This window comes from Colius striatus, chromosome 5 (genome assembly GCF_028858725.1).
Source record: "Colius striatus isolate bColStr4 chromosome 5, bColStr4.1.hap1, whole genome shotgun sequence".
Taxonomy (NCBI): domain Eukaryota; kingdom Metazoa; phylum Chordata; class Aves; order Coliiformes; family Coliidae; genus Colius; species Colius striatus.
Window position 1 is genome coordinate 53884044 of NC_084763.1, and position 19622 is coordinate 53903665.

Below are 19622 nucleotides of genomic sequence, written 5' to 3' on the forward strand. Positions count from 1 at the left end.
AACCAGTAGTTAAGTTCATAGACACCAAGTACACCTTTAAAATACTTTCTCCGATATCAAATTCAACTAGAAAGTATGATAAAACCAACAAGACTTAAGTACACAACAATGCACTTGGAATCTAGACTAGGAAAAAACATCAGAGCTCATCTGTTACTGGAAATTCAGTATGATAATACAAACAATTCCTTTCACTCTCAGCAGAATGGAGGGTGGCACTCGGGTGGTTCTGTGGCTCTTTTCTTGCCTCCTGTGATGTTTCTGACCATTCCAGTTAGCAACAGCCACCTACCACCACGCTCCAGACAACAAGAGAGCATGCAGAAGCAGGACAGAGTGCAGAAGAATTGAAGGGACCCACGCCAGGAGAGGGCAGGTATCAGTGGAGAGCTGACAGATGCCTGCTGGCAAACAGCCACTAAAGTGACTTTTCGAGGGCTCAGGAGGTAAACTCCAGCAGAGAACCACAGTACAAAACCATGGCTCTTGTAGAGAAGTGTTTGGGGGCTTTGGTGTTCTTTTGGTTAAGAAAAAAGTGCAATTGAATGTGGTATGAATACAGTTTGTATTATGATACTAATGGTATCACTGACCACCTGTTTTTCTCAGCAATAACTCCATGTCTTCACGGTAAGGAAAAATCCAACTTTGACCTCAGAATTTGAAGAGCTTAAGAATAAAGTGTGCTGACAAGAAAACCAGGAGGAGAGTGATATTAACACCTATTTCCTAACACACCACTACTATTAAAAGACTGAAATAAAAATTACCAGGTAATAACAAACCTACTCTTCACCAGCACAATGCTTTGAAATCACTGCAAAACGAACAAGTGGCGTTATTTAACTCATTCGGGAGGTTCGTTGCGTCAACCTGCTCTGATTCCCAAACCACGGCCAAAGACTTTCCAAGCTTAAATGCTAAATTTAAAAGAAACAGTTGATGGTGAGATCGAATAATCCATCTCACGTGAGGTGGAGAACATGGAGACAACATCACCTCTGGTAGCACAAAACTGAAGCACGTTTTCACAGTTTTACAGGTGCTTTGTTTGTGAGACTGTTCTGAATTTAGCAAAGTTAGTCTGAAGTCTGCCCTTCTATATAGAGTTGTCTAAAAATAGGGATTGCCTCAAGGGCAACCCATGGACTTATCTCCTTTCTATTTTGTGGAAAAGAGCTAGGAGAAAGGAGGCAATTTTGTCCTTCAGCCACAGATCCTGGCAGGTGGGTTTCTTAGCAACCCAGAAAGTAAAATGACAGGCAACTGGACAGGAACAAATCTGTCTTTTGTCAGAAACTCATGAAAAAAGCAACATATTTCAATTTGGTAATTTGATAAATTTGACAAAGTCTTCATTTTCTAAGACAACATTTTGTTCTGTGAATCTCCCAGTGACCAGCTGGGCTGCTCCACGTGTTCCTAATTCAAAACAAATGGTACAGATGAGAAGAAGGTAATGGAGACAGCAGTCAAATGTCTTTTTCACTCTTGTTTTTCTGATTCTCAAGGTGATTCTGATTTGCCAGAAAAGGAATGTAGCGGTTGCAAACATCAATAGATGCCTTCAAGGTGAACCAAAATGACTCAGAGGAGGTGAATGATAAATAGAATCAAGTGAAAAGCTGGAGAGCCTAAAGCAATGCCTGCTTTGGGTCTGTAAACACACTTTTATTAATACACAACCACGACTGTGTTTAAGGCACATGAACTGGGCACACCTGTGAAACCCTTTAATTCTCATCTGGTCAGATGCCAAGTATGTATGTACCCAGAGAGAGATACATGTACCCAGAGGTATATCATCGTGACCAATAAAATCTGTCTCTGCTGCAGTTGAAGAATTCCACTTTTACAGGCTCAGATGCATCTCTTCTGCTCTGAGGAGTATGTATGGAAGAGCACAAGGAATAAGCTTAGGAACAATCCCTGCAGTTCCAGAATGGTGTTAGGGCTGTTTTGATCTATGGGCAAATTCATTGATAGTAACTTTTTCCCCTCAATATTCCAGAGACACCGAGCAGGTAACGGATTAGGGTTTGTCTCAGTGCTTCATGACCAAGCCAGGTCTCAGATTTGGATTAGATTCCACAGGGCAGGAGCTTTATGTTGTTTTGTTTTTAATAAACCTTACAGAAAGGTTTGAAACCTTTACATTATAAGGGGCTTTTTTTCCCCTTAAAATGGAGAAAGTTTGAGTTAAGCCCATTTCTTTATTCAGGTTGTAATTTCAAAGACATAGAGGTCCTTGGAAAGAAGTTTAAGCAGTGTTGAAGGAGACAGAAGTCTGTGTCCACACAGTCAGTTTGGCTTGCTTGCTCCCTATTTCCATCCAGTGGTCCCTAAGCACCTGCTCCGTATATGTGAGGTTGCTCCAGTCTTCTTTTTGGGATTACCCAACTACTTCCCTAGAAGAGGAAACCTGAGAAGAGTTGTCAAGACAGTTTACTCCAAAGCTGTCCATGAGAAAGACAGGAGTGCTATGGTCTTCACTGACTTAATTTCAAACAGTCCCAGAGGGCCTCACACCTTTAAGCAGCTCGAGCCATGCAATGCACACATCATGCCATAAAAATACTACTCTGGCAGCTGTCCACACAAATCTCTCATTACAATGTGCAATGTACACCTGGGACTGAGAAACCACAAACCCCAATTGCCTCTCATGGCAAAGGGGTGCTGCACTGGACACAGGGAGAGCGGCTCCAATGCTCTGCACTGCAGATATGGCTGGTGGCATGGGTTTTCCACTGCAGAACAGTGCACAAAACCAGCACAGGCATAGCCTTTACATTCCCCACACAGAGGCTCTTCACACTATTGAGAAAATGGGTTCAGACACCGTGATTAGAAGAGAAACCCATTCCAAAAGTGTGACAGGCTCAGGTTTGAGACGTCAGCTCAGAACGTATCGCAGGAAAAGGAAAGGAACGTAAAGGTTCTGTGTTCCCCAGGGGACCCCCATGGCTTTGCATTTTTGGATTAGCAGACCTACAAACAAACTGTGAAACTGCAAACACATTCTCATTTTTAGTCATTAAAATAAAAGCCTGTTAATTTGTAAGGAGACAGCACAACATTCAGATGAGGGTTATTAAAGCTCCGTTTAGTTCCTCCAGAGAACGTGGTTAATGAAATGAGTATGTGAACTATAAATGCACACCCAGAAGGCATAGAAAACACTTGAGCGAAACAGTAAACATGTCTACAAAGCAAAAGTTTATCTAGCAAAGTGTGCACACAATACTGAATTTCATACTCAGAAATTCTTCCAGCTCACAATTGTTTCAGGGTGTTTCAGCTCTGAGGACAGAAAAAAAGGCAGAAATGAGCTATAACTTACAGTCCCTTTTCCTGCAGCTGCTTTTGAAAGCAAGAGATAGCCTGAAAGGTGGCTGAAACCATTTTTCTTGTTAAAGAACAAACCTGTCAAGTCTGTGGTCTTGTAATGGGAAATTAATTTGTTGGCACAAAACATCGCTTTGTAAGACCACAGAAGCAAACAGCAAGTTTTTGGCACTTGGATTTGGCTGCAGATATTTTTTTCTCCTTTCTTTTTCTAAAAGGAGAAATTCCATTCTTAGCTAAAGTTATGAATTTTAACTGACACAGGCCTGTAACTTATGGGCATAAATGGAACTTGAGTGGAAATGTAGAGGTAGTAGGTCACTGTGTTCTCAGCCTCAGAGGTGTGACTCACTATCATGAAGCAGCATCTTTAAAGACCTCATTTCATACCATGCAACACATATACAAAGGAGAGGATCTCCTGATGCTGAAAACCTTAATACAATTAAACCAAGCAAAAGCTGAAGGAGAAAAGAGAGGACAAAATATGCCCCAGGTCAGCAGGCAGGTCAGTGTGGGGGTGGGAATGAAGCCTGCTTTTCCCAGCTGCCAGGCAGCTCACAACATCCTGCCTCTCGAGGGCTTTCTGCACCATGTGCAGTGAGGCTCAAGTTTTACATCAGACTGGCTAGAAGGAAGTATGCTCTTTTCACAGCAATGGCCAATGAATAAAAGAACAAAGGAAGCACTGGAAGGGCAACTTTGACCTTGAGACTTCACTGATACAGTTAGTCATTTGCAACTTCCCCAACTGCAGAGCCTGTGGGAAGACCAGAATGGATTCCCTCCAACATCTGTGGATCTGCTCTGTACATAACCCAGTTTGTCATGCAAGGCCTCTGGGGCTGGGATTTGCCTATTAGTGGCAGTGTCTCCACCAGTCAGAGAGCTACCAGAGGCTGGAAGGTGCATAGTTATTAGTCCAGTTTTATGCCTCTGATCAGATTACGTATGGTCAGCTATAAAAATACTTGTGGCTGGTACACATTTAACTGGCACAGTGGTGTCTTGGGCACAATGAAATCTGCAGTATTTCACTTCAGATCACCATATGTTTTCAGTCAGGCTGGCTTAGTCCTTGGAATCCAAACGAGACCCCTAGTCAATATGCAAACACATGCTACTGTGAATACAATGGCAACAACAATAATGTGCCTGTATCTGCCTTTTATACTGACAATGGGCGACTGTCAACTGGAAAAGCTCTTACTCTATCAACAACAGTAAGACATACTCAGTATATTCTTCTAACAGACAATTGTGCTTTGGGAGAGAAAGAAGTTGACAGAAATAAAAAAGAAGAAATGGCATAAAAACTGTACCTGTAAGTTAATATTTGGACCTGGGCTAATAGGAAGAGTGGCTGTTGCAAGTGTGCGAGTGAGGAGCTGGTTGGGAGGATTGCTGCTAGGTGGATGTGTGGCCTTCCAGTAGGCTTCCAGGTAGTCAGCAAGGTGCTCACAAGCATCTTCAAGCTGGTTCTCATCAAGAATTACATCGAACATTTCCTGATAAAGGAAAGGTTTTAGTGAGAATAATCAAGAACCAAAGGGAGATCAGCTAGAGACACGGATGACCACACCTCCCATTCATCAAAAATGAACCATGTTTCCAATACTTACATTAAGATATTTCACCCTTTTGGGCTGGTTTGGGGTTTTTAAACACATTTGATACAAAAGACAAGCATCACAACTAGCACTAATGTTACACTTGCTAAATGTTAACTCTAATGTTGTACTTGTTAAAGTCTCATGACTTCCACTTAGTAATGCACAAACAGTTAATGAAGATAGGAAGACGCAGCTTGAACAAATCTTAAAACTCAAATATCCAGAAAGAACAGTGAAATACTAAAGCTTTTAGTTATTGGAACAATGGTAAAGAAAGGGATTCATTTCCCATGTGTAGAGTAACTACGAGAAAACTAAGACAAGCTAAGACCAGTAACTAGTAACAGTAAGAAACACAGATCACCCTGTTTCCAAGTGTCAGACAAATATTAGGTAAGAGATTAGTCATCCAGTCTAATTTTAGGCTTCTCAAGTCAGTTACAAGGTGAGTTTTGTCCATTCCTTCCCTGCTCAGAGAGACACAAGTCCTCCCAAAGGCAGCTCAGACAGCTTATGCAGGTCCTTGGGGACCTGAGGAAATTAGTGTTTTAACTGAGATGCCTCAACTCAAAGTGATGAAAACATCCTCTTCAGCTCTGTAACTAGAGCAAATTCCCATACCTCCAACTGCACTGAACCTTCACTTCCTGGTCACATACCCATACACATGCAGTGTGTTGGTATGTTGAGTGTGCAGGTAATAATGCTTGCCATGTTTAAAACACACCTGGAGTCTCATCATCTCTACTTCCTAAGTGGAAGCTGCATTTGCTCCAGTATACATCAACAGAAGAAGCCCTCAGCTATGCAGTATCCCACAGCCCAGCACTGCTGGTGTCCTTGGGCACAGTTTTGGCAAAGGCAGCTACTCAAACCACCAGCCTTACTACCAGCAATAAAGCACAGCCACTAAGAGGGTTCCTTTTTAGACCAATAACCCCATGAGAATTAGCAAGTAAAACAAATGCTCTGCTTGAGTGGTGAATGTGTTCAGCACACGTTCTAACTGCTTGTGAGAAGGGCTGCTTTTCCCTGCACGTTTGTGCAAGACCCAGAGACCTCAGACGTTCTGCAAAAAAGCACTAGTGAAATACGTCCAGAAGAGGGCGAATGTTCCCAGAAATCCTCTCTTTAACCTCGTGCTTCAACAGAACGGCACCTTTCAGAGATCACAGAATCATTCTGGTTGGAAAAGACCTTGGAGACCATTAAGTCCACTTTCTAACCTCACACTGCCGACCCCACCACTAAACATTAACAGTGACTCACAGGAGGACACTGGGCCAGTTTATCAGCTGCCACCATCTGAACATTAAGGTGTTTGGCCTGAGATTTCCCTCGAGATTTTATTAACCTCTGTAAAACCTGTGAAAACAAAGACATTAATAAATGTCAGCAGGTTCAAACTTAATGTAGATGTTATAAACATTTCAATTGTTCACATTTTTGACTGTCCATCTGCTGGTGTCAGAGCATTGCCCATGCTGTTTACATCCAGCTCACATCTACTTCCCAAAATCTCCTTCCCTGTTAAGAGCACTAAGAAGTTTCCTTCTTATCTTCCTCTGTTGCTTATGGTTTAGTTTGTTCCTAAGTTGAAACTCTTTTATTGCTCTCCTGGGCAATGTCAATGTTCTCCTCTTTCAAATGCCTCTCCATGAGGTCTGTGCAGGGTTTTTCATGGGAGCACATCACCAGGAGATGTTGAAGTTTACCAGTCTATTATTCATCTTTCCTACCTGTATGGTTTTGATTTCTCAAACTGTTGCCCTTCCATGACTGATGCAAATAAGGCAATCCCAATTTTAAAAGACATTGGAGCTACAACAGCTTTTCCAAAAGGAGTTTTGGTAATACCACAGCTAAGGTACTTTTTTGATGAGTAATACTTCAGCATCCAAAGGGAAGCAATGAACAATATCTAGCTCTGAAATTTAATGAGGACATGTGACCAAACCCGTAACACAAACGAGACAGGATGAATACCAGGATGAATACACTTACCTTAGGAGAAGAAATCTTTACATATACTATAATGGGAGCCAGAGAGGTTTTGCTCAGTTGAGCTGGGTGGTTAATGGTATCAGCATCAAGCACTACCAACTGCAGTGTCCTTGCTAATTCAAAAATCCGTTCAATCTCACTTTGAACTTCAGCTGTAGATAAGTAGAAAAATTAGAGTTATCAAACTATTAAAGGTCAATTAGTTTTTTAAAGATGTAGAAATGTGGTAGCCCAGCATGTTGCTCCTCCTCAGGCTGGCACCAGCTGTCAGCCACACAGTTTCCTGGCACACTGGGGAAACAAATCAATGTTAACCAGAGTATTTTGCCCTCAGTTTGTTGCCCTTGCAGGCAGCATTGGTGCCTCTCATCTCCACCACCTCCAATAATCCCATCCTGGAAAGATACTTCCTTAGGAGACCCTAGTTCATTTATGTAAGGAAAAAAAAGGGAAGAATGCTTGTTGCATCCCATGGTAATCTTACTATGCCAATTCCTTTCCTACAGGTAAGTAATTTCAGCTCAGACTTTAATCTTACATAGTAATCAATTTGCCCAAACTGAAGTGCCTGAGAGGGGCATTAAGACACACTGAGGTGTCTATACTAGCAGAAGCTCCCATTTTTCTATTGACTTCAAGCTATCAAAGCTCTGGAAAACAGTTTCCTTCATATACTGGCCTCAATATGGTATCATCTTAAAAATATGATTACTTAGAACTGTTTAAAAGCAATAACTCAATATTCCAAATACTGCTGTGGTATGGTGTCCTTTCACAGCTCCCAGAGTTTTGGAAAAGTGATTTTCCCATTAAAAAAAAATCATCCTGTGTTCTGATTACTCATGTTCCCAGCTCTCAGCACTCTGCCTAGTTGGCAATAGCTTCCAGGGTAAACCTCTCCAAAGAGGGATAGACTGTGTGATGCAGAGACTATCTTCATTCCCGAACAAAAGGAAACTAAATCTTGTAACAGCAAAATCATCCTTGAAATGGAATTGTGTTTTCCTGTTCATATCTTGCTATAGGCTGAGTTCACAGGGACATTACAGAAGCTGGCTGACTTGTGCAAGTCTAGAAACAGTTACAGAGCCTGTTGAGATTGTAACTCATACAGGTTTCCCCTTAAAGGTTGGGCAAACTCTACAAACCAAAACCCGATTAGACAGCAAGCCCATTCAAAGCAAATATCAGAAAATAACCAACAGAAACTGAAATGGCAACAAGAGGTACCAAAACCTTAATCATTAAAGTTTCTTGAAACTACACTACCAGGATGACATCTCTATTCTGCTGTCACCAACATTACATCTCCTTGCCAACACAGCCTGCCTGATCTGGCTAGAGACATTCTTCTATAGTGAATAGTCCCTTTCAAGAGGTGTGAGGAGATTGATTTTGGTTATATTAGAATAGCAACTGAATAAATTAGGTACCATGCTCAGACTCTTTTGGTTCCAAATCAACAAGTGACTGCTACAATCACTTCATTAATGAAGTAACATCTTAAATGGCCATGGGAAGAGCTATATATGATGCTCTCTGTTGGAGGAGGTTGACATTGTTTGGATCTATTAGAGATCACCTCCATCTGTTTTCAGTTATCTCCAGTTTTGCCTGAGCACATGCCAATCATTCTTTTCCAGCACAGAACAGTGCAAGATGTGCACAGCATGCTGGTATGGGAAGCACTGGTGTGTGCTTTCCTGCTCGTGGATAAAAACACTGTGGCCCAGCTGCTGTCTGAATGAGGCTCACATTTGTGAAGACAGAACTTCTGATGGTTCTTGGCACGTTCACAACTACATTTTCTGCGAGTTTGTTGCATAGAGATATTGTTGGAATGACTGAATACCATTGTTTCAGGAAGACTGTCAATAGTCTATCCCTAATTTAAGTCCAAATGCCAACTAGAATAAACATATCAGAGAGAATTTGTCATACTGTTCTGATGATGAGTTTGGATTGCTTTCCTGCAGTTTCAAACCAGGCTCAACACTTCAGACAGCGTAACACTATCGGTTAATGTATCATTTTAAGACCATTCCAGGCTGCTAAAAACCCTTGTTCAAGACAATTTATAACCAGCAAAATCTGTCTTTTTGACAGTGTATCATAATTTTGTCTGGGAAGCAGTATTTGCTACACTGCTGGAAGCACTTTTCTGCCAGTACAGAATACATCTCTGTGAAGTAGATTTCCTGCTATACTTTTTGAAACCACTCTTTGCCAGGGCAGAATATGCCTCAGGGTACGTTCTAATGTGAAACATGCCCAGGGAAATAACTGCAGGAATCTATAGTCCTATGAACAAACAGTTCCCACCTGAATCTGAAGAGGGAGAGATATCTTTTCCATCAATTAAAAAGCATTTCAGTATTTCTCCATCTTAACTTGGGTACAGGAGAAAAGTTCAAGGAACTACACTGCATGGTTTGATGAACTGGTATGTTCTGCCTCTACCTCTCCAGTCAAGAATGGATGGAAAAAATGCCAGAGAGCTTGCCAAAGAAGTCCTGATCTCTTGTACCTTAAGAGTACTTCTTCACCTTCTGGAAAAGCCTGCATTTTGCTTGAGATATTTCTAACTTTTTCCTACACATAAGATTGCTGCAATTACTTCAATAATAGTATCTTCTCTTATCAGATTGCAAAGACCTTATTTACTGCTGCAGCACAGCTTTGCTTTTCCTCTTTGTTCAGCCACATCTGTCAGAAACCAAAGTCTGTAAAGATAATTTCTCAACAGATACTCAACATAACAACAATAAAGATGCTCAACACAAATTTTCTGTCAGGCTTCTGACCAAAGTAAGCAAAGAATCCTAAATGTCATGTGGGGATAGTAACACAAATGTCACTGGTAGTTAAAATAGAGAGCTGAGAACAATGACAGGGTGGTATCTTCAATCTTCCCACCTCCATGAATATCATCTATTTATAATAATGTCCCTTCTGATGTACTGGAGAGGTGTTAACAGTGAGGCTGTAACAGCTAACTCCAATAAAGGTGTATCTCCCAGTCATACTGAGAGGCATAAACATAATTACATCTACTGTGACAATGGTCACAAAATGCTGGCAGCCCAGCTACAACACTCCAACCTAGAAATAAGCTATCCAATTTTGCAGTGATCCTTACAATCTACTTAAAAGGGAAAAGAAAAAACAAGAAGTGCACATCTCCCAGGAAGCTTTCATTACTGTGCTTTAAACTTACTCCCATATATTAAACCCAAGTACCCCTACTGTACCCTGGCATGGATAGAAATGCAAGGCAGTGAAAGCACAAGTAAATGGCTCATCCCATTACAGAGGCAGTTGAGTACTCTTTACACTGGTTGGGTCTTACAAGTGGCAGGAGAAAAATCTTACTTCACTACAGTAATCTCACCTAAAATCAAGGTAAAATCACAGCAACACTGCTTTGCAGCTATGTCAGTTCACTAAAACCACAAGGAATTATGGTGGAACTTGGGGTCATTCATATAATACCATGGTAAAAGGTTATTCTCTGCTCCCCACAACAAACCTGGGGAGAAGGCATCCCCAGCAGGCAGGAGGCACTGGGACAGCCAGCTTGACAGAGCATTGGCTACATCAGTACTGTGTTTTAGGAAGACTCTGACGAGGTGGCAGTTTTCTGATGGGGATGCAACGCACAACGGTTCTGCTCTGACCAGCAAAGGTGAAGTTACACCATAGAATATTGCTTATATGCAGCTAGGAGGTTTTGATCATCAGCAGAACAGCGAGGTTCACATCAGCAGAGTACAGGATGACTTTAATAGCCTAGATAATTTGACCTTATCTTCTTGTCTGTGCTACCAGTTTTGTTCACAGAAACAATCTGTAAATTACTGCTTAGGCTGTAACAGCCACAGAGACAAAGCATTCCATTTTTCTAAACTGAGCTCCTGCTATTACAGACATACAGCATGAAAAGAACACACCTATGGCAATGCATGCCATATAGAAATGCTTAGCAACACCCTGCACAAATGCCTTCCAAATAGTTCCTTTAAAATGAGAACAGCCACCAGTAACCATGACATTCCTTATGTTAATTCTTTTATACAAGCACACTTAAAAATGTTTAATTACTAAATTCCACCAACATAATTAAAGAAATGAGAAGTTTGAGGCAGCCTCAGGAATTCCAAAACAAAGACAAAGCAAACAAATGTGCTGTAGATATCCCCAGTGCCTTAGAAACACATCGAAAGTGTCGTGGCAATAAAACTTGCTGAGAAACGGCTGAAGGTCGTATCTGAAACCAAAGACAATGAAAAAAGAAACCCCAAACCAGATGACTATTGAGTTGTGCCCGCACACCTCTTGATTAACAAGTAAATCATGAGCTTGACTGACAGAATTCCAAGTTTAACTCTTCGTTTGTGAGCGTGTGTGTGTCTACTCAGACTGACGTTGTGCACTAACAAGAATGCAGGGGCTTGGCCGTGGCAGGTTGTCTCTAACTGCTTTAGATGCCTGTGCTCGCTGTATACAAAGTGGGGAGATGGAGATGCTACCCAGGGTGATTCAGAAAGCCATGTGGTGTGTGAGTAGTCTGAAGCATGGCAGTAAGAAACTCCAATCATACGTAAGTGCTTGGTGTCTTTGTCTTCGCCCTTTCCTTGCCCCAGGCACTAAGGCTGCTCTGGGCAGGTAGGGAGCTAACAGCAGGGTCAGGCAACAACCAGCTCCATCCCCTCCCCAGCCAGGCAGGCTCAGCCCCCTCAAGGCATCACTAGGGGTCAGTTCACACACCAGTAGCAATGCTGGGGTGCAGAGGCCTCTGTGCCTCCCCTCCAGAGTACCCAGCTAAGAAGGAAAACGTCTTGGGAACTGAACATAAGCAAATAAGAGGGAATAAATGCCCTAGCTTATTCCTCAGGCCACGGGCCAGAAGATCTCTGGATTACAGCTGCTTTCATCAAATTTCTAACATAAATGTAGTTTTGTGAATATATTTTTATTTCCCTGCTCTCCACCAAATCCCTCAGCCACTAGCTTGTTACATAAAAAGGGGAGGGTGGGAGTGGGAGGATGCCAATATTTCCCAGGGAAAGTGGCTGCATGTGTTACTCATGCCTAACAGATGGGGCTCTGGGAGGGACAAGGCAGGAAGGAGAGGAGCATGTCTGCTGCTCTGCCTGGCACTCCCGTCTGGGCTCTGCTGAAGGGGAGCTGCAGGGTGAGGTGCTACTGCAAACCAGGGCTTTCCTCTTCCTGCCTGCTGAGGCTCAGTGTAGACACAATTCAGATGGCCTTGAGCGTACACACACATGCCCGTGGTATTTACAGTTTGGAGACTTCAACCTAACCAAGATCTATTTACAATGGCCTAACATCCCCTGAGATGTGAGACTGTAATTAGGTGAAAATAGAAAAGACATAGTGTCATTTAAAAATACTAAATAGCACATGAAAATGTCCACTCCCTCCTCTATTTCTCTGGGCTAGGAAAACAATTAAGGGAATGATGCCTCTTGTGCCAACTTTAAGCTAGAAGTGAACTTTAAGAGTCTGTGACTGGAAAAGCCTGATATCAGTAGATTTCAGGAGAAACAGGAGCAGAACCACAGCTGCTGCAGGAGTGGTGGCTGCAGCTCAGTGCTGCTCCCATCATTAAGCTCCCCTACACTCTGTTAGGGAGTAATTGGGATAGTAAGACTGGGCAAAGCAGCAGTCTAACATTTATTTTGCCCAAGGGACCAAGCAAGTGTCTCTGCATAGCTCAGAAGGGATATCATCATGTCAGGCTGGCACTAATGTGGATATTTCCGTGCCGTGGCTCATTACTCAGTGCAGTGCTATAGGCTTTTGCAGCTCTGGTCCATACATAGACACTAAATCAATGTTCCCTAGGCCTATTGTTTTATTCAGAACAAACTAAATAATAATAGCTAATAATGCTCAGCCTTTCTCACAGATAGTATGTGGAACCAGTCCCATCACTGGCTATTCAACCCCTTCTGCTAATGGTGTTCTACTTGCTAATCATTTGCCTATTCACTGTGTGGGAGAGATACTGACTCTGTAGCCTGATGCTTAGAGTGGGAGGCAAAACACGTGGATTGCAGTTCTTTCTCTGGAGAAAGTTTAATTACTACACAAAGATTGAGCAGGACAGAGTGACAGCCATCATGAGGGCGATCACAGCCCTGTCATGGCAGTGGAAATGATGAGTTCACACCGTCGTTAGCACAGAACAGGAATGAACCCACACTTCTTTGCATTCTGGTTAAACAGCCCAAACCTTTAGTCCTGGATAAAATTAGGCCATAGACACCAACTTTTTATCAGTCCATGACCCTAAAGAAGGAAAAAAAATACTGGTTCAATTCAGCCTACAAGTGTGAATAGTTTTAAGGGAAGTAAACTGTACTTGTAGCCAACAGCTAATTTGCTCAAAGTATTTCATTCACCTGTACAGCTATTTCAGTTGTTATACAATAACCTCAGCAATTATTCTAACACATTGCTATATTGTTTTGTCTCTTACACATGTCTTGCTTCAATGCAGCTACCAATCATACATATTTCAGTGCAGTACCATGAGAAAACCAAGTGACATATTGCTGAACTACCTGGAGAACTGATGAGAGAGACTCTGGACTTAGATATTAATGGAATCGAGGCTGGCCCAGCAGGATACAAGAGACCTCAAGGATTTTGAGACCCATGAGGCCAATGAATTATAACATGTTCAGGATCTTCATGCTACTCTTCCCCCATGTGCATGCAAGAAGTTCAGCCACATCCTTGTGATAACCTGAAAGCTCTTGGCTTCTATATTACAGCATTTTAGTTAGAGGCAGCTTTAAGTTCAGCAGATTCCTTTTTCATATCTGAGGATTTAAGGCCTGCAAATGAGACTTCTGGACACTTGTCTCAGATATCTTGAAGATAAATCATAAAGGGACAATCACACTGAACACCTTTTCTCTTCTCTTTGAACTATGACATCCATGAAACTTTGGAAGGGAAAGAAACTTTTGGTTAAACCTCAATTTTGGATTCCTTTTCCACATCTTCTGAAAGTAGAGAAGGATTTTTATGAGGCTTAGGTAGCATTCTTTTCAGTTTAATTCATATTCAGGCAAATATTTACTTGAAACTTACCTATACAACTGTCATTAAATGACCAACACAACAGAGAACACACAATAATATTATCATATATATATATATATATATAATGTGTGTGTGTATATATATATATATATATGTATAACAAAAGAATTTGCTACCATAGCTTCAAGCATTCAAACTGGCTTTTCACACAGATATCATGAAAATAAATGGGATATATAATAATAAACCAAAAATATTGTAGGGCTGAAATTGGCATTGATAATCCACCATTATTCCTTCAAGCATTTGCATTTCATTTGCAGAAAACAGAACTCTGGGATATCAATCTAATGATGTGAATGGGAGCTCTAGACATTTTCTAGAGTCAGCTTTCCAAAGGCAGGCACTCAATTGCACATGCACATGAAATGCCTGGCAGGTTACTGCATATGCACATAAAAAAAGCACATAAAAAGATTCCCAGCCATTTGACTGCAATTGTTTTACCATACACATCATGACATAACTCACATCAGCATTCACAAGTCTGGGTTAGAATATGCAGATTAGGTGCACACACCTTAGAAATGTAGGGTGGAAAAACTAATCTGTAGCATTTAACTGTCAATCTCAACTTTATGTTTAGAATTACTTGAAATTAAATGAAGAAAACCAGCAAGAATCTCTAAAAGAAATACTCAGCAATACAGTACAAGACTGGCTTTTGTCTATCAATGAGGCAGTTAACGAGAAACACAGGGTGGTTCTGTGAGGTACAATAAAGCACTGAACACAAAACAGCTGGAAAAGCAATTTGCAAGCTTGTATACATACCCAAAACATCTGGAAAAGGAGAGCATTAATGAAGCAAAGAATGGAAAAAGCCAAGACAATCAGGTTTTTGTACAAAGCATATAGCATGAGGTAAGGTTATAACAAGTGTAACATACACAGAAATGAGAAAAATGGGTCTTTTTGATGAAGAAATGCAGCAAAAGCACAAAGCTGGTTCAGCAGTTTCTGAAAATGCCATGTGTACACATAGAAATTTAAGCCAATTGGGACTGATTTAACCATGTCCTGTACCTTCTTGGAGGGAAAAGTCTTTTCACAGTTACAGGTTTGCTCTAGGCTTTCAAAGAAATTAATTAATGGTCCTTAAATTTAGTTCAAGCATTTCACATATTAAATACCTAACAGCACTGGCAAGCAAACTTCATACACCAAACAAGCTTCCACACAGGAGAGCAAAAAGACTGTACTCCCAAAGTCCTTCATTTCCCCCTAAATCTTTATGAGCCAGACACTATTTTTATGAAATTCTTGGATGCATTAATTTGACACTAGAATATCCAGTGGTAGCATTGGTTTCCAATGAGTCAAATTCCAAGTCTCTTTTTAACAGATCCCTTTACAGAAGCAAACTTTCAGTCAATAGGTGTGTGTAGCATTAAGCCCACTGAGACTTCCCTATAATCCTGTAAGTTCAGTTCATGGCAATTCCTACTCCTGATTATCACATTGTTCAAAAGTCAGAGAAACAGCCTTCTCTGCTGCAGTTACAACTCCTGCTCACAGATATGAGCTTTACAGAGGGATAGAGCAGTAGCTTGGCTGTGTAACTGCATGAGGTATCACTGCACATGGGTGAGGAAAGGGATAGCTCTCCATTGAACTGGAAGCGGGGAGGGATTTGGATTAATAACAAGCTGTTCTGGGGAGCTGTATTTGCTGTAATAAAAAGCTGGTTTTAAATGATAATGGACATAGAAATAAACACCAATCTCAGTCCACACGTCACCGACTACTCGAGGAGAGAGACACACAGCAACTCATCTCCCCCATGTCCCATGGCCATGCAGCCAGGGGAGCAAACCAGAACAGGCCAAACCAAACCCTGTTGTGCATTAACAAGATAAAATCTTCTTGTGACAAATACCATTTTTAAACACCCAGATGAGAAGTCACTGTAGATAGTCTGCAGTGATTTGGAGAAAAGGTCCAAATAAAGGGAAAACATAGGTAGAAAAAGAGTTCACTTCTCACAACAGACTGCAGCACACACTGGAAAAGAACTAATGTAAACTGAGATCCAACTCAATGGCTTACTTGTAACTGAAATTCATACTAGAAGAGAATATTATCTGTCTGCAAAACTAATATGGATAAAATAAGAAATGCCAAGACACATCTCATATCAAACCTTTTGTGGTCTGTATTATAAGACAGCATGCTCAGGGACATGCAATAAAGTTGTTTCTGTAGAGTTGCTGTCTCAATCAGCAGGCAACTCCATACACTGTCAACTGATAACTGAATCATTTACTACTTCTTCATCGTGAAGTAAGTGTTTCGCATCTCATTTACAGCACATTGTTCTAATCTTTCTCTGAAAACAGAATGAAGAAACTATTTGTGGGCTATTTATGGAACTATTTATGGAACCTACTGAGGTGGTATTTCATGTATGCAATGAAAGGACTTTCCACTTTGAAACATCCCAGTTGAGTGAGAAGCTGGAATTATTTGTATCTTTCAGATAGAAAATGTAATCACAGAGAATATCATAAAGTTATTGTTAATTTGAGGGGTTCAATTTCAGAGATGTAATATCTGTTCTTCAGAGTAATTATCACAGTAAAAATTACATTCTAACTATAAAAATGGAAACCATTCTACAGGAACTCCTGATTCCTAGAGACTCTTTATTCCAAAATGGAACATAACCTTGAAGATTCTTTCAGAAGTCAGTAATAAGACTCTGGACAATCCTGATGCTGCTCTGTACTGTCAGTATGTGCTGTCAGTACTGATCTGAGAGAACAGCAAAGTTCTTTGAGCTAGGCTGGGAATCAAAAGAGTAAGTCCCCAGTTCAATGTCTGCAAAGAGGAGAGACTAAAAGGTGAGGACTTCTGGAGAAGGAAGAGCCTTAGGTCTGGTATTTCATGAGGTATCCAACAGTAGTCCATAAAGTACTGCCTGGTTCTCACCTTTGCTTTCCAAATCAGTGCACTACCATGCAACATGCTGATTTGGATGACATACATTATTGTCTGACAGGTTTAAAGTCTGAATCTCAGTTTCAGCCACAATACTTAGTACACATAGAATCATAGAACAGTAGAGGTTGGAAGGGACCTTTAGAGATCATCCAGTCCAACCCCCCTGCAGAAGCAGGGTCACCTAGATCAGGTCACACAGGAACGTGTCCAGGCGGGTCTTGAAGACCTCCAGAGAAGGAGACTCCACACCCTCCCTGGGCAGCCTGGGCCAGGGCTCCATCATCCTCACAGTAAAGTAGGGTTTTTTTATGTTTAAACAGAACTTTTTGTGTTCCAGCTTCATCCCATTATCCCTTGTGCTGTTGCTAGATACAAAAGAAAAAAGGGATGTCCCAACCTCCTGACAGACAGCATTTATATACTTATAAATATTAATGAGATCCTTCCTCAGTCTCCTCTTCTCTAGACTAAACAGCCCCAGTTCCTGCAGCCTTTCCTCATAATGTACTTTCCACATCAGTCTTGCCACATCATGTACTTCTACAAATCATGCTTGAGGCATGGAGAAAACACTGAGGGAAAAGCCATCCTTACAAAGCCTGCAAATAACTAGTCCAACATTATACACGAATTTTGTGCCAGAGGCAGCGAGAGCCACTATTGTGTTGGGCTCTTCAGCTGGTTGAGTGAACATGAGTCTTCCCCTGCCTTCTCCTTCCCAGCACGCACCTGCCCTGCTGTTTGGTCACCCAGGGCTGCTGGTGGCAGGGCGGGCACAGGGGATGCCCTCGTCCAAACCAGGTACAGCACAAGGTTGGTGTTCTGGGTCCTACAACCCAAAGGTGTGTTTTAATGACAGAGGTTATACCCTCCTCTCCTTGGAGGGTAAAAGATGGTGATGAAGGAGCTTCCTCTTTATGACCACAAAGTCAATTTTGGATCCAAGAAACCATTCCTGTTAAAGCTGACCGATTTACTGCCCCAAAAGCTTTGGTCAGATCAGTATTTCCTGTCCTGCTCTCCCCAGATTTGAATTGAAAGTGCCCTCCTGTGCTTTCAGAGAGCTTCTTTTGCCTTCCTGAAGTTTCTTGCCTCATACAAGTTTCACAGCAAGTGAAATAGCAACTCACTGAGCAACTTCAATTCCCCACATTAGTTTGTACATTTAAACATTAAGGCAGGGGACTGGTGGAAAAGTGGCCTGCAAACACATAACCAAAGACTGAATCACAGCATACACAACCTAAAGATACCTAAAGTATCTTTACCTGGGAAGTTGTACAGTTAAACCTTTTTACTATTACTTCTTAACCTCTATTTAGCACACTTTGAGTTTGCAAACCTAGTAATCTTTTAATAGCAGGGTTTTTTTTGTGGCCTTGTAGCAAATTCATCACACAAACCGAACAATAAGAATTCCACTGTATGCTGTGATGTTGCCACTCACCTCTGCTACTTGAGCTAAGCACACACAGCAGTGGTATGTTGTCATCTTCTTTGTGAACTGCTGCTAGAAGAGGCCACCCACCAGCAGTCTACAGTATTTGCTGATTCTGACTCTATTTCTTCTTTGAGGTACATTGCAGGCAAGCAAGGGAACAGGCTGTAACACTCCTTGTACTTTATTTTGCTTTGAAAAAGGGTTGTCTCGTCATCTTACAAAAGCAGTTCCCTTTTCTGACTCTGTTTTATCTTATCTCAGTTTTCCTCCCAACTCACTGCTACCACGTTGTTTCCCTCCCTTCCCTCTTGGCTGGTTTTTGTCCTCTCACAGTTCATACCATGGAGCATAGACCCTGGGTACTTCACCAGTGGGTTCAGTTATCCCAGCTTTTACTCTGTAACTCCTACCTTGCCCAGTCATCTTCCCCTCCAGTTGAACACCTTTGAAATAAACATTTTACACCATACTCCATGCTGCAGTGCAAAGTAGGGATGACAGCTGAAAGATGAGCACCTTCCTGCTTTAATTCTGTTTGGCTGCCCTCATCCAGTCTGCTGGGGACATGGGTCTGTTCAGCATCACGCCTGGACCTTGGCCAGGGAGAGCTGAGTCTTTAAGCAAAGCCTGGCACGTGTTAATGGCAGCTTCTAATAGTTAGTCAAGTTTTCCCATTGTTTTCAGAAAAAAAAGCCCAGAAACACATAACTGAGATACCATTGTACTCACTACCAAATTTCAAAACCTTGCTACATTATCAGAAGTATGGCATGTTACAGCTTTTGAAAAGCTTCCAAGAATATTTTAACCTAGGTAAAATTCATTTTTGTCCTGACTACTTTGTTAAAATGAGCTGGTTGCTCTTACTTCTAAAGATAATTGGAAATTCTTTTAGAAGTCCATTTTTAGAACAATTTTAAGCAATTGAAAACTTGGTATGTAGCAGGAAAGCTGAGATGATTATAATAGGTCCATTAAAATCTGAAGAGATATCTGTCTATCCACAGAGATAAATAATCACTGTCATCTTCTGTGTGTCTCCAACTGAGGTTCTGTCAGAGCTTTCCTTTTAAATCTCTATATCAAAAAAATATATCTTGACCCAAAGAAAAGAAGTTGATGTCCTTTAGGGTAAG

General features: G+C 41.4%; 1 protein-coding gene across 5 annotated transcripts in view; it reads right to left on the reverse strand.

Annotated features, from left to right (window-relative positions):
* Window positions 1-19622, reverse strand: part of CACNB2 (calcium voltage-gated channel auxiliary subunit beta 2) — a 238891-nt gene that overhangs the window by 7575 nt on the left and 211694 nt on the right. For 4 of the 5 annotated variants that reach the window (XM_061997377.1, XM_061997376.1, XM_061997379.1 and 1 more), the window contains 3 exons: window positions 6966-7117; window positions 6231-6326; window positions 4671-4856 (listed from right to left, as the gene is read on the reverse strand). In XM_061997377.1, the coding sequence (XP_061853361.1) occupies window positions 4671-4856; window positions 6231-6326; window positions 6966-7117 (434 nt within the window). Of the gene's footprint in view, window positions 1-3259; window positions 3304-4670; window positions 4857-6230; window positions 6327-6965; window positions 7118-19622 lie in introns of all 5 variants that reach the window. The other variant, XM_061997380.1, reaches the window with a different exon arrangement.